The sequence below is a fragment of the Thamnophis sirtalis genome, unplaced genomic scaffold (genome assembly GCF_051295495.1).
Source record: "Thamnophis sirtalis isolate CommonGarterSnake01/CBP01778 unplaced genomic scaffold, rThaSir2_p1.2 scaffold_13, whole genome shotgun sequence".
Classification (NCBI taxonomy): domain Eukaryota; kingdom Metazoa; phylum Chordata; class Lepidosauria; order Squamata; family Natricidae; genus Thamnophis; species Thamnophis sirtalis.
In genome coordinates this window covers 9,706,988-9,729,096 of record NW_028261393.1, presented here as the reverse complement: position 1 = coordinate 9,729,096, position 22,109 = coordinate 9,706,988, and the positions used below count along the sequence as shown (strand labels likewise).

General features: G+C 42.7%; 2 protein-coding genes across 2 annotated transcripts in view; one reads left to right on the top strand and one right to left on the bottom strand.

Moving 5' to 3' along the window:
• Positions 1-22,109, top strand: part of LOC106546465 (neural cell adhesion molecule 2) — a 56,421-nt gene that overhangs the window by 14,692 nt on the left and 19,620 nt on the right. Inside the window, exon 2 of the mRNA XM_087728249.1 lies at positions 17,318-17,523. The gene's annotated coding sequence lies outside the window, so the exon portion shown is untranslated. The remainder of the gene's footprint in view (positions 1-17,317; positions 17,524-22,109) is intronic.
• On the bottom strand, positions 1,016-6,374 carry LOC148043027 (uncharacterized). The gene is made up of 2 exons (XM_087727573.1): positions 5,824-6,374; positions 1,016-1,886 (listed from the first exon to the last, which is right to left on the bottom strand). Exons 1-2 carry the CDS (start codon positions 6,121-6,123, stop codon positions 1,728-1,730), a joined length of 459 nt encoding a protein of 152 aa, XP_087583699.1. The 5' UTR covers positions 6,124-6,374; the 3' UTR covers positions 1,016-1,727.

The following is a 22,109-nucleotide window of genomic DNA, read 5'->3' as shown; positions in this document are numbered from 1 at the left end:
CAAAAATTGTTCGAACCTACTCTGTGGGTGGGGCCTTCTTTGTGGGAGTGGCTTGCCACCCATGTGGCCGGATATGAAGATGCCGACGACACTTGTCAGAACCACCTTAAATTACCTCACACACAGCACTGGCATGCATAAGAATAGGATGTAAACTTCTTTTTTAAAGGCATCTTTGGTTTGCATTAAAACAACGTCAACACACGCAATGTTCTGATTGCACCACAAACGCAGTAGTCATCCTTAGCTTTCACAGAGGCACTGAGTATTAGAAATATGAGCATGATAGTGTAGAATAATCATATCCAAGGACCAGTGGTGGGTTCCAAAAATTTTCAGAACCTCTTCTGTAGGTGTGGCCTGCTTTCTGGGTCCACTGGTGAAACCTCTTCTAACCGGTTCGGTAGATTTGACGAACCAGTTCTACCGAATAGGTGCGAACTGGTAGGAACCCACCTCTGGTGTGCACCCTGCATTTACCTGCATCCAAAACGGGTCACATGAGGACTCCTGGGAGGCGTGGCATGGGTGGGGCCAGCCAGGAGTGGGATTTGAGGGTTCTCTAAACTGTACAGAATTTTAGCTAGAGGTTCTCCCAAACCCCTATGAACCCCCAGCAGCCCATCTCTGCAGAGGCACCAGGGGCCAGTCCTTCACTGTTTCCAAGGCGGCCCTGCAGACCAGACCAGGCCGGAACCGCCATATGGGCCTTAAATTTGACCCCTACTCTATGGCATTTTATTTCTGAATAATCGTCTCCCCTGAAAGGCAATTTGGAGACGGGGCATGCTCACTTCCTGGCTGTAGCCCAGCAACACATCCTCAGTTGCCTGAAGGAGCCAGGAAAGGTCTGGATTCATCCCGAAGATGGCAGAACTCATCCTAGAGATATCCTATTCAGTTCATCACCCTGCACAAGCTGAATAAGTAAGAAGTGAGAGAGTAGAAAATGGCCAGAATCTGTCAGCATTCCAAGCAACGCACTCATTGAAAGCAGAACTCCAAGGCAAGCAGGTTCGTCAAAGAACATGTTTATAGAGCACATCATATCGGCACAGCTAGTGAAAGCCAACTCTGAAAGTTTCCTGTCATTTGTAGCACAATTAAAAAAAAAACCAATTGTTTCCCTCCCCCAGTGTCCCAAGTCACATTTTCCAATGAAGGCTTTTGACGGGCTCCTCTCCTCCATCAACTGTCACCTGTTGGGGCGACCTTGGTTCCCACGAGAAAGCTTTTTGTTATGACTACTAGCCAGTCTATCTACTCCCTCCCTCATTCCCCCCCAGTTCTCCACAACTATGAGGCAGCAAAAGATGGCATCAGCCAAGTTTGCTTCAAACTTGACAACCTCATTAAAGCAGCTCCCTCTTTTCGTTTGCTTGCTTTCAAATACGCCTGCCTCTTCGTGAAAGGAGCAGATTTAAAACCGCCTTGCACGGTGCCGACTATTTCCATGCTGGATCGCAAAACCTACACTGAATATGAGACACAGAGAGCAAATCTTTTAATAGATGGTTCTTTCCAGCCTACTGATGTCCCCTCAAGAACAATGCAACGTATGGCAAACATATCTTTGATGATCACAGAACCGAGAGTATGAAAATCACGAGATTCACTGGCACAAGTGAGCCAGCCCAGAGTTTGTTAATTTTGTGATACCATTCAAACAACAGCGGAAGCCCTCTTCTGGGGAATCTGTTCTGATGAGTTGAGTCAGATGAAGCTTCTTAGAAGTGATAGATTCCAATTAAATTGATTGCAATTATAGTGATTAAAAAGAGTATTAATAGGATTCCAACCCCCAGGGCTGTATGGGCGAAGGAGCGGGTTAATATGGAGAGTCGCCGAGCGGCTGTTCTGTCACCACGTTTGTTAGCTTGCTGAGTCTGCAGGGGGAAAAAAAATGGAATTTATGATGAAATTGTACTGAATAATATTTCACATGCAGGAATTGTACATCCTGAGTAAGTACCCAGAACTTCTGTTGTTCCTGCCAGGGAAGAAGTCTGTTGTCACGAGTGCCAAGATTCTTATCACCAGGGACTGGCAGAACCGAAGTCCATAGTTCACATCTTTGTAAAGCTTGCTTTGATAGATAAAGAGCCAATATAAAAGTTTCTGGGAAACGATAAGAGTCAATAGAATCTGGCTCAATAGATAGCTAAACAAGCATTTCTACAAATGGTTGTTCCTGTTTTTAAAATGAAGAACCTTAAACTCATCTATGGAGATTCTCAGTCATCCAGGCTAATGGTTGAGAATCTCCATAGATGAGTCATCCAGTCATGGTTGTCCCAAAGGTGCTTTTGCAAGGGGCAACTGGACTTTCTGGTTCTTCTTTGAAGATGCTTCACTTCTCATTCAAAAAGCTTCTTCATCTATACTATGAAGCAGTAGTTTTATCAACAATTAGTGACTGGATTAACTTAACAGAGGATAGAATATTGAATATTGAGGGATATGATTTGGTATATGGTTGGCATGCTTATTTAATATATGATAAGAAGGTGGACAAGATTTTTAAAAGCCATATTTTAAGGAATGTTCTACTGCGTGTCTGGAAAAAATATCAATATAAGTTAAATAATAAGATACCTATGTGGGTAGTACCCAGACATGCGATAGAGAATATAATTATCAGCTATTTTTAAAAGAAGGATAAAGTTTATTCCTCAGTTATTTTTACTAGGTATATGTACTGACTTTACAGTGGTAGAGACTAATTTGATTCTGCACCTGATAACTGCAGCAAGACTGTTGGTGGCGCAATATTGGAAGAAGGAAGACTTGCCTACAATCCAAGAATGGACATTGAAAGTGACAAATTTAGCCGAGATGGCTAAAATATCGGCATATCTTAAAGATCATTCAAATGAGAGATATAAACGAGACTGGAAAAAATGGATTGACTATATACAAAATAAATACGGGACCAAGAAATTCCAGTTAGCCTATGCTTAAGATCAGAAATGATTTAAACTGTTAAAAGTTAGTTCAGTAAGAAGAAGCTAAGGTCAATGTAGAATGTCATTAATTTCTTTATTTCTTTTTTCTCAATAGATTTTAGACTGTGTTAGTTAAAAATCCATACCGTGTACGGGTTCTGGGAAGTCGGGGGGGGGGAGGAGGAGGGGGGTTGGGGGGTGGAGGGAGGGAGGGGCACACACAAAAAAATTGTGCTTCAATGTCTTAATGATTGACAAATGATGAAATATTTGTGTTTTTTTTTAAGAAATAAAATAAATATTTGACATGAGAATATAAGTATAGAACAAAAACAGGATGTAATCACATATAGAGAGCTTCTTAACATAGAAAGAGGTGTACCACAGTTAAAGCCTTTGAATGTACTAAGAGAGGAAAGGGTAATTCAAACCTGGTTTCAATATGGACAGCTACAGGCTAGATGGAAAAAAGACCAGAAAATTGGTATCATGCAAAATGAGGATAATTTGGTAAAACAAATTAGGGACCAGAGTCAAATGCATATAAAAAGGTTGTATAATATACTGATAGAAATAGATTCTGAAACATAGTGAAAGACTATATGATAAAATGGGCACAAAATTTTGAGGAACCAATAATGATGGAAACATGGGAAAAAATTTGGGTAAGAAACGTAAAATTTACGCAAGCTCAAAACTTGAGAGATAATTTTTATAAGATGTTTTATGGATGGCATTTAAATCCCAAAAAGTTAGCTTGTATATATCAGAATTTACAATCTAAATGCTGGAGATGTAATTGTACTGATGCTACGTATTATCATATATGGTGGACTTGTAAAAAAGTTAAAGCATTTTGGATAAAAATATGGTGGATTATTCAAAATATTCTTAAAAAGAGGATAAAGTTCACTCCCCAGTTGTTCTTGTTAGGTATAATTACAGACTGTACAGTTATAGAGACTAATTTGATTCTGAACTTAACAATGGCAGCAAGATTGTTGGTGGCGCAGTAGTGGAAGAAGGAAGAATTGCCTACTATTCAAAAATGGATGTTAAAAATAGTAAATTTAGCAGAGATGGCCAAAATCTCAGCATATTTGAAGGACCACTCAAAAGAGAAATACAAGCTGGAATGGAGAAGATGGATTGACTACATTCAAAATAAATATCGAACTAAGAAATTTCAACTAGCTTATGAATGAATGAACAAGGAGTGTTACAATTTATCTAAAGTTAGCTTAATGAAAGGAGAGTTAAAGTACAAGAGGAGATAGGATGCTAAAGTTAGTTAGCTTATGTTAGTGTATGATTGTTAAATGTTTATACCCTGTATTTTGCTCTGGGAGGTTGGAGAGAGGGAGGGTTGGAGGCGGGGTAGGGTTGGGGCGGGGGTAGGGAAGGGGAAGGGGAAATATTTGTAAAATCTATTAAAACTGTTTAATAAAAAAAAGAAGCTTCTTCATCTCTGAAAAAGCGAAGCGTCTTTAAAGAAAAAAAAACCAGAAAGTTTAGTTGTCTCTTTTTGGGACAACCTTTAAACTTAATTTAATGTCAGCTTTTTCAGCCCTGTGTCCTCCAGATTCATCATCCAGAGCAGTGTTTCTGGAGCTCAGCAACTTTAAGATGTGTGGTTCAATTCCCAGAATTCCTCAGCCAGATATTGTTTTTTTAAAATATATTTTTAATGTAAAACGCAAACAGAAATAAAGACAACGGAGAAAAATGGAAAGAAAGGGGATAGAGGAGATAAAGTGAGGGAAGAGGTGAAAATTAAAAAAGCAAAGAAACAAAAAGCAGTAACTTCCAACTTTCTTTTTTGATGCAGAAAGATACTAAAGCTGGACGTAAAGTGAGATTTGGACATTAAGTGTGAAACCTACTGGGTCAGGCTGGATAGCCTCTTAGAGCCCTTTTACTTCTATATTAAAGCCACATAGGCAGAGTTGCAGCTTGAAAAGAACAGGAAGCAGGTGCCTAACCACAAGATGTCCCTATATCAAAAGCCTATGTCAAAACCCATGTCAAAAGTCCAAGGTTCAATTAAAGTTTGTTAATGACACGTACTCCATAAACAAAAGAGGTAAGACCCTCATCTCCTTATAAGGTTTTCTCCTCAAGGTGACCACTAAGAAATCTGTTAAGTATTTCCATGTTGCAATGCTTTTGAGAATGTATAAGAACGCTTGCTTCGATAATGAAGGTTGGCTGCCAAATAAACTTTTCCTGTATCCTGAGAAGTCTAAAGCCCTTTCATTTTCTGCAACAATACAGCCTCACATCTTAAAGTTGCCGAGGTTAAGAAACACGGCTTGAGAGATCTGGGAAAGGCCCTGGAGCCTGCAACCTACTCTAAAGTCTTAATGACTTTTAAAACCATTGCATTTAAAACGAATACATGCTAAAGCCCTAATAATTCTCATCCGCAGAAGGCTGCCTGTAAATTCATATCACCCTTCCAAAATGAACATTAGGCTGAATTTTGGCAGTGGTTTTACAGCACTTGCTGAGATTCTCTTACTGAAGGAGGTAAATAAACATTAAAATGTCTGTACAATATTTTTCCTAGGAACTCAGTCCCAAATTCTCTCTCTCTCCCCTTCTCCCTCTCTCTCTCTCCCTCCCTCCCTCCGTCTCTTCCTTTCTCTCCCTTTCTCTCCCTTTCTCTCTCTCTCCTTAGCGTAAGTTGCCCTTGCTGTGGTCTAATTTCAGGGACAAAAGACAGTGAATGTTAGTCCTTAATATCTTCCTTGTCTCTTCACTTACCTTTTTATCTTGGATCCTATACACCAAAGCATCTCTTTTGCAACTTCCATTATGTTCTCCCCAGCCTCTTTCTGTCCTTCCCCCACCACAACTCCCCCCTCTCAATGCTCACCTGTATTGAGAAAATCAAGGCAGTGATACCTAGGGGTAGAAAGCAGCAAAGCATGGTGAAGATGGAGTAGGCAAAAAAATCGGGTTCATTAGTTGGCTGGGATGGGGTGATGATTACAGCTTGCTGAGGTGGAACAAAGAGACCTTGATGGGGTCCTGCATCAGGGGATATGTAAAAAGTTTGGTATGGGGGTGGCATGGCAGAAGGTGTCGTATTATCCATAGGGTGTGGTGGTCCAGCAGGATAGTCCGGAGCAGGAATTGAAAGGTGCTCCTTTCCCAAGTACGGTGGTGGATTCATGGTGTCAGATTTTGGATTTCCTGGTTCTCCTTCTTCAGTCAACCAATCACTAATATTTACTCAATCGATGGCCAGCAAAACTCCTTCCTCCGCTCTCCACACTCCAACAACTCATCTGCTGATGGAAGGCTGTTGTGTTTTCCACCGTCAAATGTTTCTAGTGGACCTCTTAGAATTTGCAAATGGTTCTTCAGTAGAATTATTTTCCAGTGTGACTTCCAGTCCTAGGTGGTGGTAAGTCCATAGGACGAAGAATTAGACAATGAATAACCCAGCTAGATTAATACTAGGTGTGGTGCCTAGAAAAAAGGGGGATGACCTTGCTCAACAGCTGTAATCTTATTTCTTCTATGGGATAAGGAAACATGTATCCATTTCCCCCTCTCCCCCAGTGACCCTTTCAGCAAGTTGTCCCAACCATTTCTCATCATGATGGTCATTTCACACAGCTCACGTCAGGAGAAAGTATCTGTCCAACAGTTTGCTGGGCACAAATAGCCTTTCAAAAGTCTCATCAAAATTGTTGGGTGAGGAAGTGTCAGCCTCTGCTTTGCTGTTGCTTCGGCTGCCATGAAACGGGGAGGGTGGGCATGGTATTTGGGAGGGGTTACTCATTGTGCTGGAGGAAGGTTCTGTAGTTCAGCTGCCTATCGGACTACGCATGCGTGGGAGATTCCCGCCAGGACTAACGGCACCGACATTCCATCTTCGTGATGCCTTTTGAAGTTATCTCACACCTGACACTTGAGAGAATTATGATTGGACTGTAACTGTGATGCCAAGGGGTAGGGAATGGGCTATTCTATATATCCATCGCTTTCGCGCCTAAATAATCAGACTTCGCTACGCTATGCCTTTAATCATTTATAATTAGTAAAAGTACACTTGATTTCTACACATGGAGTCTCGTGGTCTTCTTTCCTGATTATCTAATGGAGAGGTCCTGACAGGAAGTGTGTGAATTCTTCTCTTTTATCTTCTCAAGGTATACTTTACCTTTTCCTTCAATGTTTCGCCTTTTCCATATTCAATTCAATTCAATTTATTAGGTAATGATCATCTTTTTTGTTTGTTTGTTTTGGTGTCTTCAGGACAATGTAGATTCCTGGTGGCCGGCCTAGACTAGTCCCAGAAGTTTTCTTTGGAAGTTTTTTTCAGAAATGGTTTGCCATTGCTGGCTTCTTCGGGCCAGGAGAGAGTGACTGGCCCAAAGTCATTTAGCTGCCTTCATGTCTAAGGCAGGACTAGAACTCATCTGTCTTGTTTTCTAGGGTGATAGCAATAGCAGTTAGACTTATATACCGCTTCATAGGGCTTTCAGCCCTCTCTAAGCGGTTTACAGAGTCAGCATATTGCCCCCAACAACAATCCGGGTCCTCATTTTATCCACCTCGGAAGGATGGAAGGCTGAGTCAACCCTGAGCCGGTGAGATTTGAACAGCCGAGCTGCAGAACTGCAGTCAGATGAGGTAGCCTGCAGTGCTGCATTTAACCACTGCGCCACCGCATCACAACAGCTTTCCATCTTCTCCATTGCTCTCTCTGCTGTTGAGTTCAGATACGAACCCATATTGCTTCGATTGTTACGGCTTATCCGTTGCTTTTATGGCTTAGTGAGACCTGTTTGCCATCTGCAAAACTGTTTGAGATAATAACTGACCTGTGAATGTACTGTACATTATAACATCATAAACAGGTAGATTTGCCTTTTCATCGTTCTCTTTAATGTTCAGCAAGTTTCTCAACCAAGACACGTAGGCAAAGAGCAATGGGCAAAGGACAGCTCGGTCCTAGCTCTTTGCAAATGGATAGACTATAGAAAGCAACCAAATTGACTCTGACATGCAGTCAAACTTTAAATCTAGTTTTAGAATAGAATAACAGAGTTGGAAGGGACCTTGGAGGTCTTCTAGTCCAACCCCCTGCTTAGTCAGGAAAACCCATGCCACTTCAGACAAATGGTTATCCAATCTCAAAGAGCCGAGGTGGCGCAGTGGGTAGAGTGCAGTACTGCAGGCCACTTCAGCTGACTGCTAGTTCAGCAGTTCAGCGGTTCAAATCTCACCGGCTCAGGGTTGACTCAGCCTTCCATCCTTCCGAGGTGGGTGAAATGAGGACCTGGATTGTTGTTGGGGGCAATATGCTGACTCTGTAAACTGCTTAGAGAGGGCTGAAAGCCCTATGAAGCGGTATATAAGTCTAACTGCTATTGCTATTGCTATTCTTAAAAACTTCCAGTTATGCATAATTGAAAATAGTGATATACAAATATAAATGGTTGGTATTTTTTTTTCCTTTCACATGGGGATTATATAAAGGTATACTATTATCAAATAGACAATCAAGAATGTAAGGTTTTGTTTGTTTTAAAAGAAATAAAACTTTTGAACACAAAGAATGTAAGGGAATTATGATTTATTTATTTTTTATTTATTTTTTATTTTATTTATAAAATTTATATGCCACCCAATCCCGAAGGACTCCGGGTGGCTTACAAAAAGGAGAGAAAAAAAAGACACATAACGAACACATAACGAAAAAACAAACCAGTTTAAAATAGCGACACCTCATACATTCATTCTAATCGGGGCTGGACCTCAACAGGCCTGCCGGAACAGCCAAGTTTTTACAGCTTTCTTGAAGGCTAATTTATTGGAAAAAAATAATACTAATTGTAATTGAACATATACTGTACAATGAAAGTGAGGTATTTAGTTATACTAGATGAAAAATCTGTGATGGTAAATGTTATTCGAGAATATGGATGTTAAAACACCTGTAACCAAACGACATGCTGTATGTGATGATGGGTTTTTTGTCTTTTTTTGTTTTTTTATTGTTGTGTGTGTGTGTGTGTTGTCTGTTTAATAAAAATAAAAATTTATATTTAAAAAAAACCAACTTCCAGTGTTGCAGCATTTACAACTTCTAGAGGCAAGTTGTTACATTGATTAATTGTTCTGACTGTCAGGAAATTTCTCCAGGGAATCTCCAGGAAATAGTTTGAAGTTGCTTCTCTCCTTGACTAGTTCCCACCCATTGCTTCTTGTCCTGCCTTCAGTTGCTTCGGAGAATAGCGATTCCTCTTTTTCCATCTATAGACAGGTTTAGAGATGAAAAGCAACGGCCACAATGAATTGCAATGATGGGGAAGGCACTGCTTAAGAGGAAACCTTCGCTCAAGTATCTGAAACAATATGGGAAGGGTGTGTCCTGTTGCAAAGATTCTGTGACATGAAGTGGAAGGAAGCTGTTTTTACGATCACTTACAGTATAGAGCACAGACGAGTGATATAGGTTAGAAATAGTTCTCCACTGACGTCAGAGCTGGTTTCTTAAATTTCCTTGCCAAAATGATGTATGTATTTGCTTATTCAAAGTCCTTTGTCTTCTGCTAATGATTAATCTAGCCTATACTGGCCAACTTATTTCATTTAAGTATGTTCCGTATAATGTCAATTGTTCTTAGTAAAGAAAGGTTGGGTTAGTGCATGGCTTAATATTTTTGTTGTCCCTTCCAACTTTATAGCTTTATCATTCTAAGTCATGTGGCCGGTATGACTAAATGCCGAAGGGGCACAGAACGCTGTTAGTTTCCCACCAAAGGTGGTTCCTATTTTTCCAGTTGCATTTTTACATGCTTTCGAACTGCTAGATTGACAGGAGCGGGGACAAGTAATGGGAGCTCACTCCGTTACGCAGCACTAGGGATTCGAACCACCGAATTGCCGACATTTCTGATTAACAAGTTCAGCATCTCAGCAACTGAGCCACTGCGTATCCATGAGTGGGACCTTAATCATACATGCTAGATTATAGTAGAAATGATTGGCTCACTCGTGGAAATGTCATCTTGAAGAATGCAGCCTTATCTCTCCTCCTCAAGTTAGAAATGTGTTATTGCAAACTGAATTGCATTGCAAAATCTAAACAAAGGCAATCTGTAGTGACTTTGGGTGGGTGGGTGGGGAGTCTTTGCTAAGTCCTCTCACTAATCATTCTGTCCATAATCCAAACAAACAGCATAAGAGGAGGATCTGGGAAGAGCAATGATTTGGCAGTCTCTTTATGGTCTTTTTTTAACCCTCCCCAGCTCTTTCCCCTTTTTACTTAAATCACTGAAATTAGAAAGAATTTCAACCACAGCTTCTCTATCCAAATCTGGTGTCATGCTGTGGTTATTTTAACTGATATCAGGAAAAACAAAAATGACAGCTACCCAATGGACCTATAATAACAAGATCTGTCACCCCTTTGCAGTAGACCAGACCAGGAAATCAAAATTATGAATGCTAACCTTTATTATAAGGTTATAGTAACAAAATCTTGCAAATCTGAATGTGTCTCCCCTCTCCCTCCCTTTATGTTCAAGAAAAGTAGGGAAGGTCTTGTTTGAGCTGGTTTCTGAAAGTACATTTCAGAATGTTCTCTTGGGCTCAAATTTCTTTTCTCTGAACCATTGTCTTGGTTGAGGATATTCCTCCTCTTCTTCTTTTGGTTGCCACGATATTAAAAAGATTTTGGTTAACAGTGATGCCAAAAACGCATGCGTGATAGCGCACACCCACACCAGGGGTAGGTTTCAGCTGGTATGCACTGGTTTGGGCGTACCAGTTGGTGAAATTTAGCATGCCTTCTAGTACTTGTTCTTCCAGAGGCCCAGTACCAGAACGATCCCTCCCCTGGCTTCAACGCTGGGCTCCTGAAAAGCCTCCCTCTGCCCCCATCCTCCTCTTTCACAAGCAACTTGAAAACGGAGCTCTTCTGAAAGAGAAGGAAGAAGGGGAACTTATGGCCACAATTGAGCCCAAAATTTTGGTTGCTAAGCAAGAGCATTGGTAAGTGAGTTTCACCACATTTTTCCAAGTTGCCCACGCCCACCCAGTCACATGGTCACAAGCCACTCCCACCCAGTCACATGACTGCCAAGCCACTCCCACAAAACAGGCCACACCTACAGAATAGGTTCTAAATTTTTTTGAAACCCACCACTGGTCCACACCCATAATGCAATGCACATGCAACCCCCTGCGTGCCCCACGCATGTGCACGTGAGCACCCCACACTTGTTTTGGGGCTAGTAGGCCTCCCTGCAGGCTTCTGGGACCAAAAATGACCCCATGTGCATGTGTGCGCATCTCCCCCATGCATCCTGCATATACATGGCAGAGACCCAAAAATCAGCTGGCTGATGGGAGGCTCATGCACATGCGTGGTGGGGCTGAGCTGAGGCGACCGCTTGCGTGTCCACAGAGAGGGCTCTGTGTGCCATCTGTGGCACATATGCCATAGGTTCACCATTATGGCTCTAGAAAGAGTCCAGAGAAGAGCAACAAAAATGATTAGAGGTCTGGAGGCTAAAACATGAAGAACAGTTGCAGGAACTGGGTGTGTCTAGGTTAATGAAAAGAAGGACTAGGGTTAAACATGATAGCAGTGTTCCAATATCTCAGAGGTCCTTATGTGACCTGTCTCTCCTCTTCTGTCATCCAAAGGCCAGTTTGGTCTAGTAGTTAAGGCACCAGGCTAGAAACCTGGAGGCTGTGAGTTCAAGCCCTGCCTCAGACATTAAAGCCAGACTTTGGGGCAAGTCGCTCTCTCTCAGCCCAAAGCAGGAAGGTGTAGTGGACTCCAGAAGACAGGCTTAAGATACAGAAGGATCTTGACAAACTTGAACACTGGACACTATCTAATAAAATGAAATTCAATGGTGAAAAGAGTAAGGTTCTACATTTAGGCAAGAAAAACAAAATGCTCAGGTACAGTATAGGTGGTACCTTGCTCAACAGTAGTAACAGGGAAAGGGATCTTGGAGTCCTAGTGGATAAGCATTTCAATATGAGCCAGCTGTGTGCAGCAGCTGCCAAAAAAGCCAACACAGTTCTAGGCTGCATAAACAGAGGGATAGAATCAAGATCACATGAAGTGTTAATACCCCTTTATAAGGCCTTGGTAAGGCCACACTTGGAATCCTGCATCCAGTTTTGGTCGCCACGATGTAGAAAAGATGTGGAGACTCTGGAAAGAGTGCAGAGAAGAGCAACAAAGATGATGAGGGGACTGGAGGCTAAAACATATGAAGAACGGTTGCAGGAACTGGGTATGTCTACTTTAATGAAAAGAAGGACTAGGAGAGACATGATAGCAGTGTTCCAATATCTAAGGGGCTGCCATAAGGAAGAGGGGGGTCAACCTACTCTCCAAAGCACCTGAAGAACAAGAAGCAATGGATGTGGAATGGAAACTAACCAAGGAGAGAGCCAACCTAAAACTAAGGAGGAATTTCCTGCCAGTTGGAGCACCCACAACTTCCATTGATTACTTGTAACTGTGGAAGATGTGGTTACTCCAACAGTGGAGGTTTTAAGAAGAGGTTGGACAACCATTTATCCGAAATGGCATAGCGCTTCCTGCTTGAGCAAGGTGCTGGACCAGAAGACCTCCAAGGTCCCTTCCAACTCTGTTATTCTGTTATTCTTACAACCCATTACAGAATTTTACAGGTCTGATGTATTTTTTTTCCTGCACCTTCTTATAGTTTCGTGAGTTAAGGAGGTATTTGACTTGCCTGTGAATGTTATCTGGATATTCTGAACAGTGTTTTACAGTGTTTTATCTCTTGTCCCCTTGACAATGGTGTTTGCATATCTTTGTCTCTGTCGAACTCAATTTCCTTATGCTCTACATATATTCATCATTCCCGTTATTACAGCTACAATAATAGGAAGTCTACCAGAGCTGTCAAGAAAGAGATATAGCGAAATCTAGTGGCCATCTGGAATTTTGCTGGCAGCTGTATCTTTATAAAGCACATCAATTGAGTCAGCCTATCTGCAAAATGTCTTCTCCCCCCTTCTTTTAATCCATTGAATCCCAAATGGAGCACTATGGATGGAAGTTTCAATGGGTGGAAACTAATCAATAGCAATAGCAATAGCAGTTAGACTTATATACCGCTTCATAGGGCTTTCAGCCCTCTCTAAGTGGTTTACAGAGTCAGCATATCGCCCCCACAGTCTGGGTCCTCATTTCACCCACCTCGGAAGGATGGAAGGCTGAGTCAACCTTGAGCCGGTGAGATTAGAACCGCTGAACTGCAGATAACAGTCAGCTGAAGTGGCCTGCAGTACTGCACCCTAACCACTGCACCACCTTGGCTCTTAATCAAGGAGAGAAGCAACCTAGAACTAAGGAGACATTTCCCGACAGTTAGAAAAAAATCATCAGTGGAACAACTTGCCTCCAGAAGTTATGAATGCTCCAACATTGGAAATTTTTAAGAAGAGATTGAATAACCATTTGCCTGAAGTGGTGTAGGGTTTCCTGCCTGATCAGAGGGTTGGACTAGAAGACCTCCAAGGTCCCTTCCAACTGTTATTCAATTCAATTCAATTCCATTCCATTCCATTCCATTCTAGCAGTGTTTCTCAGCCTTAGCAAATTTAAGATGTATGGACTTCAACTTGTAGAATTCCCCAGCCAGTCCTATTGGCTGGGGAATTTTGGGAATTGAAGTCTACAAATCTTAAAGTTTCCAAGTTTGAGAAACACTGCACTGGAGCTTCACAAGTGGTAGTACTGTTCAAACGCATCAGCACTGGCAGAATTCACGAGCTGAGCAATTGCAACTGATTCTTGGTAGCTAGGAAATTGCACAATGGAGTGCTGGCTTCCAGCCAAAGGTGGAGTAAATCTGTCTTAGCTAAATGTTAGCGAACATTTGCCATGCTCCTCTGTGGCGCCAGAGTCAGAAATAAAAGGTCCTTTCATGACTCACAGTTCACCTGTTCTAGCTGCTAGACATAACTCTTTCTTCCAATCCCAAGGATCCGGCCCCAGTTTTATCCAGCTGCCCTTTGCGTACTGTGAAGTTCCCTCTCCCCAGATTGCGACACCTTGTCTCCTTCCAGGGGGGATATGAAAGTTTAAATAATTTACATCATGTTGAGCTTTGTTTTCTTTTTCCCAGACCTCACCCGCTTCTAGGGCCTCTGTCCTTCACGGATGCTTTGGGGTAACTGAGGACGCCATGCATCAGAGCAGGAAATGGGGAGATATTGAGAAGTACTATTTTTAGCTGCTGAGTTATGGAATGGAATGGTGGAACGAGACCTTAAACCAGAGGTGTCAAACTCAATTTCATTCAGGTTGCGTTTGTCCTTGGGGGCCAGGGTGGGCATGGCTGGAGTGGGCATGGCCAGCTTCATGTCACTTGTGTCAGAGGCGCCTGTGGTGGCCCGATTGCTTTGCCAGTGAAAACAGGCTCCCGAGCTCTGTTTTCAGCTGCAATGGCTTCCTGCTGCCCTCTGCCAGTGAAAACTGAGCTCGGAGGGGGGGGGACATGCAGCCCCCGAGCTTCATTTTCACTGGCGGAGGGTGGCAGGAGGCCATTGCAGCTTAGCCCTCCTGACCTCCATTTTCACTGGCAGACACGTTGTGAGCCTGTCCTTTGCAGTTTCTAGAATGGCCCTGCTGAGAGATCTAAGCACCCCATGGGCTGGATCTAGGCCCCAGGCCTTGAGTTTGACACCCATGCCTTAGATATTGCCTTGTAAACAGCACAGTTCTTAACGCCATCCAGAAAAGAATGGTGAACTTAGTGGGAGAGACTAGCAATAGCACTTAGACTTATATATTGCTTCAAAGTGCTTTTACAGCCCTCTCTAAGCAGTTTCCAGAGTCAGCCTGTTGCCCCCAACAATCTGGGTCCTCATTTGACTCACTTCAGAAGGATGGAAGGCTGAGTCAACCATGAGCTGGTCAGAATTGAACTCCTGGCAGTGGGCAGAGTTCAGTCTGAATGAACTACCAACCCATCGTTATGGACAGAGTGTTGAAAAAAGGAGTACAAAAGGAATGATACAGCAGAAAGAGGGGATGAAGAGAGAACACCATTTTGGATAAAAGCCCCATTCATTGATGGATTTAATGGTTTACCGTTCTGGTAAATGATGGTGACCGGAAGGGCATCCAGCTATTAAAATACTCTGCCAGCTCTGTTCAGTGGCTCAGACTCCACCCCGCAAGGGTTTATGGGGTGATTGCATAAAGATGATGATCATTCTGGTAAATGATCTCTGCAGGAATAAAATGGGAACAGAGAATAAAGATGCTTTTCTCTCGCCTAAAATCTTGGGGATACTGTTGAAATTATGAGCGACAAGAAAGATGGGTAGAATGAGTTTGCTGAGAAGGATCATAATGGATTTTGCCTCATGAAATTATTATTGTTCTTTTATGTTTATTAAAACTTCCACTTTGGGCAACATAGCGGACATTTTCTAAAATATAAGTTGTGTTAATGGTCTAAGTGCTATTGCTATTATCCCTTTTTCCTGTACTGTATACAAGCAAAGTGATCGGAGGGTATATGAGATAGTGAATTGTAATGACGGCTAATGCTAAAGTAAGATGCTTATACAACTCACAAAAGAGCTATATTTAGAAAGTTGGCATTGCATGAAAAAAAAAACACATTGTTTTACTACAGATGCTGCATTGTCTAGAGTAGAGAATTGGTGCTTGAGGATAATGAGGTAGGTTGGAGTGTTTGGAAGCAACTGTCTCCACTGGGAATTCCTTTTGAATAATTAGATTTTTTTTTAAAAGAGGGAAATGCTGGATGTCTTCACCCCCCCTCTCCCCCCAACAAAAACCAGTGAAGTCCTTAAAGATTAATTTGAGTCTGTACCTGGGAAACTCATTGACTATGAATGGTTGACAAACATGTCATGCATATGGTGTACAGCCCAGTCGCGCAACAATTATCCCTGACCTGTCACTTGTCACCTGATTTGACCTTTAATCCCGGTGCTGTTGCATCAGATTGAAAAAAAGAGAAAAAATAAACCAGAATGGAGGGAGGACATTAGAGGGATTAGAGCTTCAAAGACTCTTGATTACCCCTGGTTCCAGGCAATTTGTTTCCAGAGCCTAACTGAAATTCAATGCAGGGTAATCAAGCATTACTTCATTCAGGCTAATGATTAACAAGGAAAAAAATTAAAACCTCTGGAGATGTCAACGCAAGAGTTCGAATAACCAACCGAGCAAAACTCGGCAGATGATCTTCAAGGATCTCTTCAAGGTTTAGGGGACTTTTTGATGCTTCCTAAGGGATGCGTTGGCTCAGTGGCTAAGGCGCTGAGCTTGTTGATCAGAAAGGTCAGCAGTTCAGCAGTTTGAATCCCTAGTGCTGCGTAACGGAGTGAGCTCCCTACATGGCTTAGAACCTGGATATCTACGGGACCGCCTCCTGCCACATAGCTCCCAACGACCTATAAGATCCCACAGACTGGGCCTTCTTTGGGTACCGTCGACCGGGCAATGCCGGTTGGCGACTACTCGGGGGAGGTTTTTCTCTGTAGCTGCTCCGTCCCTGTGGAATGATCTACCCGCAGAGATCCGGACCCTTCCCACTCTCTCGGCCTTCCGTAAAGCCACTAAAACCTGGCTGTTCCGGCAGGCCTGGGGCTGTTGACCCCAAAATATGGCCCAGCCCCACTTGGAATGGAGTGCATGGTGTGTTTTTAAGTCTATCTTTTCTTTTTTTTCCCTATGCTTTTTTGATTTATTTGTATTGTGAGCCGCCCGGAGTCCTACGGGATTGGGCGGCATACAAGTGTTATTAAACTTTAAAACTTTAAAACTTTAAACTTGTCCCAGGTTCTGCCAACATAGCAGTTCGAAAGCACGTAAAAATGCAAGTAGAAAAATAGGGACCACCTTTGGTGGGAAGGGAACAGCATTCTGTGCGCCTTCGGTGTTTAGTCATGCTGGCCACATGACCCTGGAGAAGTCTTCTGACAGCGCCGGATCTGCGGCTTTGAAACGGAGATGAGCACCCCCCCCTAGAGTCGGGAACGACTGGCACATATGTGTGAGGGAACCTTTACCTTGATGCTTCATGGTTTTGGGGAGCAAAGACATCAGACTAATTTCGGGGGGTCTGAAAGGCAAGACTTCTGGTTTCCAACGTGGTTATTGGACAGCAAGTTTATTTACAAGTTAATGTTGTCCCTTGCGTCACTGAAAATCCATGTTACATTGTCCCTTTGCATTGGGGTGGGGTTTGTGAGATGAGACAATAGGGGATAAAATACAACAGGATGTTTCTGTCTCTGGACAAAATCCATTGTGTGCTGGATGCTTTATTTATCTTTGTTGTCCTCTGTTCCATGTTTACCATCCACAGAGATGCAGATAATGGTTTTCCAACCTGACCTGGCTTCCATATCAGAGCAAGCGAGGGAGCGACTGAGGGAGACCCCTCCCCTCCACCTGGGAGAGATGAGTCAGGATCTTCGCACCACAATAAACATCCATTGTTTTCCAAGTGGTTGGCTCTAGTCATTTGCATTCCCTGAGGATTTCATAAGGAATCATCCTACGTGTCTTCCAGTGAGTAGGACAGGGCTTGTTTTCCCCATCCTGTGGTACTCCTTGGCTTACTTGAATCTTCAGCATATCCTAGCAGACAATCCTCCATCTATAAAACAGACCGATTGTTTTACAAGGAGAGACAGCAATGTTCTTAACAGAATGTTTGCTACGTGATTTAGCCAGAGTTATAAAGGGAACAACTGCAAAGGGAGTTGTAATTAGAATGTAACTACAGCTGCCAACACCATAGACAACTCACGATAAACCAGCTTGATTAGAGGCCTATATTGTCAATTCATGGCTTGCCTTAACCATGTTTTGTGGAATAAACCTGCTTTATGCTGAAATCTGGTTTTTCCAACCATGCTGGGTAGTTGGGCTTTTCCGAATGAAACAAACTGATAGTTCAGCAGGATTTTTACCAGGTTCTGTCACAGCTTTGTTCCCCAGGCCATCTGTGTGGCAAACTCACACGATCCGTTTTTCTCACCATGTCCATGCATACATCCAAAGTAGACGGCGTTGTTTCTCTGTCTCTATATAATATATGTGGATATATACATAATTTTGTATTTATTTATTTATTTATTTATTTATTTATTTATTTATTTATTTATTTATTTATTTATTTATTTATTTATTTATCCTGTCATGTTTATGTAGTGTAAAATTGGAGGGGGTCACCCTTTAAGAGTTGTATGCAATGAAATTTCATTTTTAATATATGCCAATTAGTGTACATTCAAAGTGACAATACAGTTGTTCTGTTCTGTTCTGTTCTGTTCTATTCTATTCTATTCTACGCTATTCTATTCTATTCTATTCTACGCTATTCTATTCTATTCTATTCTATTCTATGCTATGCTATGCTATGCTATTCTATTCTATTCTATTCTATTCTATTCTACTCTACTCTACGCTACTCTACTCTATTCTGTTCTGTTCTGTTCTGTTCTATTCTATTCTACTCTACGCTACTCTATGCTATTCTATTATATGCTATTTTATTCTATTCTATTCTATTTTATTCTTGGTGGCACAGTGGTTAGAGTGCAGTACTGCAGGCTACTTCTGCTGATTGCTGGCTGCCTGCAATTTGGCAATTCAAATCTCACCAGACTCAAGGTTGACTCAGCCTTCCATCATCCATCATTTTGAGAAGCAAAATGTTCTTCAAAGAAAAAAGAAAAGAAAAGTCCAGGATGCTTCTTGAAAAAAAAAAGCACCTTTGAGGTTAAAAAGGTGGCCACATCCAGATCCCTATGGAAAACTTTTTGGGAACTGAATTTGAAGTGCAAGTCTATTCAGGGGCACCCATGTGATTTCAACCTCACTGCACGTATTGCTTGCCACACATGTAAAGAAGAAGCTACAATCTTCTTCGGGGGGGGGGGAGGGAGGTGGGGTCTTAGGGGGGAGGGGGGTATATAGTATGTGTCAGATTTCAAAGTAACGCGATTGCACTTGTATACTGTTGCTCTTTAATTCCAGTGTAAAAATAGGACAAGCTGAATATATTAATAGATAGTAGAAATACACCGAAGGGAGGAGTAGAGGGATAGAACAGTGTTTTTCAACCTTTTTTGTGCAAAAGCACACTTTTTTCATGAAAAAAATCACGAGGCACACCACCATTAGAAAATGTTAAAATTTTTTAACTCTGTGCCTATATTGACTATATATAAAGTAATTTCCCCACGGCACACCTTACACTATGTCACGGCACACTAGTGTGCCGCGGCACAGTGGTTGAAAAACACTGGGATAGAAGAAAGAGGGGTAGAGAGAGTGGGAGAGAGGATGGGAGGGAGGGTGAGAAGGAAGGGAGGGAGTGTACCGGGAGAGAGGAGTGGGAGAGTGGGAGGGGAAGTAGGGTAGAGGGGAATGATGGAGGGAAGATGGAAAGTTGGAGGGGGGCAAAAGAAAGGGTGTATGGAGGGTCGAAGAGGTACATTGGGTTTCTATTTTGGGGGGTATTATTGACAAGAGGAATGGCTGTGTTTATTGTTTAATGTTATATGGCCCCGGTTGTGCACAGTATATATGTGACTGTACAAAAATGAAAATGGAAAATAAAAACACATTTACCATAAGAAGCTACAATCTTCCCATTGTGGTGAGAAACCAATGAATCATCAAACACATCAATACAGACTTCTCCCCTGAGGGACAAATGACCAGGTTCAAATGGTCATACTTTGGAGAGTAAAATCTTAGCAATTTACAATGCTGGGAAAAGTACAGGTAATCCTTGACTTACAACAGTTCATTTAGTGACTGTTCAAAGTTACAACGGCATGGAAAAAAAAAGTGACTTATGACATCTCCATGATCACATAATCAAAATCCAGACCCTTAGCAAATGATTCATATTTATGACGGTTGCAGTGTCCTGGGGTCATGGGATCACCACTTGCGACCTCCTGACAAGCAAAATCAACGGGGGAAGCCAGATTCACTTAACGGCCATGTTACTAACTTCAGAACTGCGGCGATTCATTTAACAACCGTGGGAAGAAACATCGTAAGGCGGGGCAAAAGTCACTTGGCAAATGTCTCGCTTAGTGACAGAAATGTTGGGCTCAGTTGTGGTCATAGGTTGGGGACTACTGCAGAAGGAAAGAGAAGAGAATCACTGGGGGGGGGGTGTTAAAGAAAAGACTGGACAGCTTCTTGTCTGAAATGGTAGAGGGTCTCCTGCTTGAGCAGTGGGTTGGACTGGAAGACCTCCAAGGCAGAGGTGGGTTGCTTATGGGTTAGCCTGGATTTGGGAGAATCTGTAGCTAGCATTATGGCCGGTTCAGAAAACCTCCAAATCCCTCCCCTGGCTGGCCACGCCCACCATGCCCCACCACTGTCACCCCACCATGTCCCTCCCAGGAGTCTCCACATGGTCTATTTTGGATGTGAGGTACGTGCAGGACCTACATGGATGCTCAGAGAGGGGAGAAAATGGGCCTCCCGGAAGGTGCCGAGGTGCCGCAGTGGTTAAATGCAGCACTGCAGGCTACTTCAGCTGACTGCAGTTCTGCAGTTCGGCTGTTCAAATCTCACCGGCTCAGGGTTGACTCAGCCCTTCCATCCTTCCGAGGTGGGTAAAATGAGGACCCAGATTGTTGTTGGGAGCGATACGCTGACTCTGTAAACCGCTTAGAGAGGGCTGAAAGCCCTATGAAGCGGTATATGTCTAACTGCTATTGCTATTGCTAATGGCCTCCAGAACCAAGAGGAGGCAGTTTTCACCCTCCCGGAGGCTCGAAGAAAGCCTCTGGAGCTTGGAGAAGGTGAAAACACCGCCCCCCCCCCCCATGGTGCAGGAAGCCGACTAGGCCACACCCACCATGGGCATGGCCACCCAGCAACTAAGCAGAGAACCCATTGCTGACATTTTTGAAGCCCACCCCTGCTCCAAGGTCCCTTTCATCTCTATTCTGATGGAACCAACCCATTAACCAGGGACCAATGGGTGTATTGTAGGAAGTCCTGAAATAAGAAGGCTGGGGACAGGTCCTTCTTGAGAAAATTTATGTCTTTATTAAACAAATTATCGAATAAGGATATAATTGATCAATATATAAATAAAGCGAGACGAAGAAGACCAGTGGTGGATTCTGGATGCCGATGCATGCGTGGAAGCCCCAATTGGCTCAAATACAGGCAAGGACAGCAGGCGGGCCCTCTGGAGCACCATACCAGAACGGTACTTGGTGCTGCCAGCAGGCACTGGTGTGCCCGTACCGAGGTGTACTGGTCGTATCCCACCACTGCAGTAGACAAATGTTTCAAATATCATCTTTCAGTACCATGCTTTGGGATTGTTTTGTAGGATTTAAAGGGTTTTATTGTGGAAATGGAACCTCCCATTCCAATTTCCATCCTTATTTCAGAGAAAGAAAACTAATAATCAAAGATTGGCTAATTGAAATTGCCTGGAGCTCATTGTCTTCAGGAGGTGGCTTCATGAGGGCTGTGGCTTAATTTAGCATGGTGTGTGACTTACTCAGGTAATAAATCCTTGTTCAGACTAAGGGAGGGAGAAACGAACCTCTTGCTTGAGACCACGAAGGTGAGAGAAACAGGTTTATTTGATGCATCGACTTCAGCGTGCTAACACACCAAAATCTGAACTGCCTGGGCTCTGCCCAGGATGCTACTTTTATGCCATGTTCCACACTGTGCATTCTCAAGGCGTTTCCATACACGAGACAAACATGACATTTCAAAAAGGAGAAGTTCACTTTGGAATGTTACAGCGGTACATAGGAAAAATACAAAAAAGAGAAGTTCCTATAATGTCTTAAGCTGTCAGCAGTTTTTACCTCTGTTCTATCTCTCACCCACGCCTGGCTTCCTGTGCCCCTCCTTTACAGGCTCTTGCCACACTGTTCAGCCCTATTTTTAATACTTATGAGGAAGTTGGAGAGAAAGTTCACTCCAGTTAAAGGTCAACTTTGGAACTCCAGGGCACTAGAATGAAAAGCCAAGCTAATATGAATTTATAAGGTCCATCCTATTAAGACCACCTAACCTGGCCAGCCACTGGTGGGTTTACCTGTGCACCCCCTCCTGCATCACAGGTACTATGGAGTTGCCTGAGCTGTAGC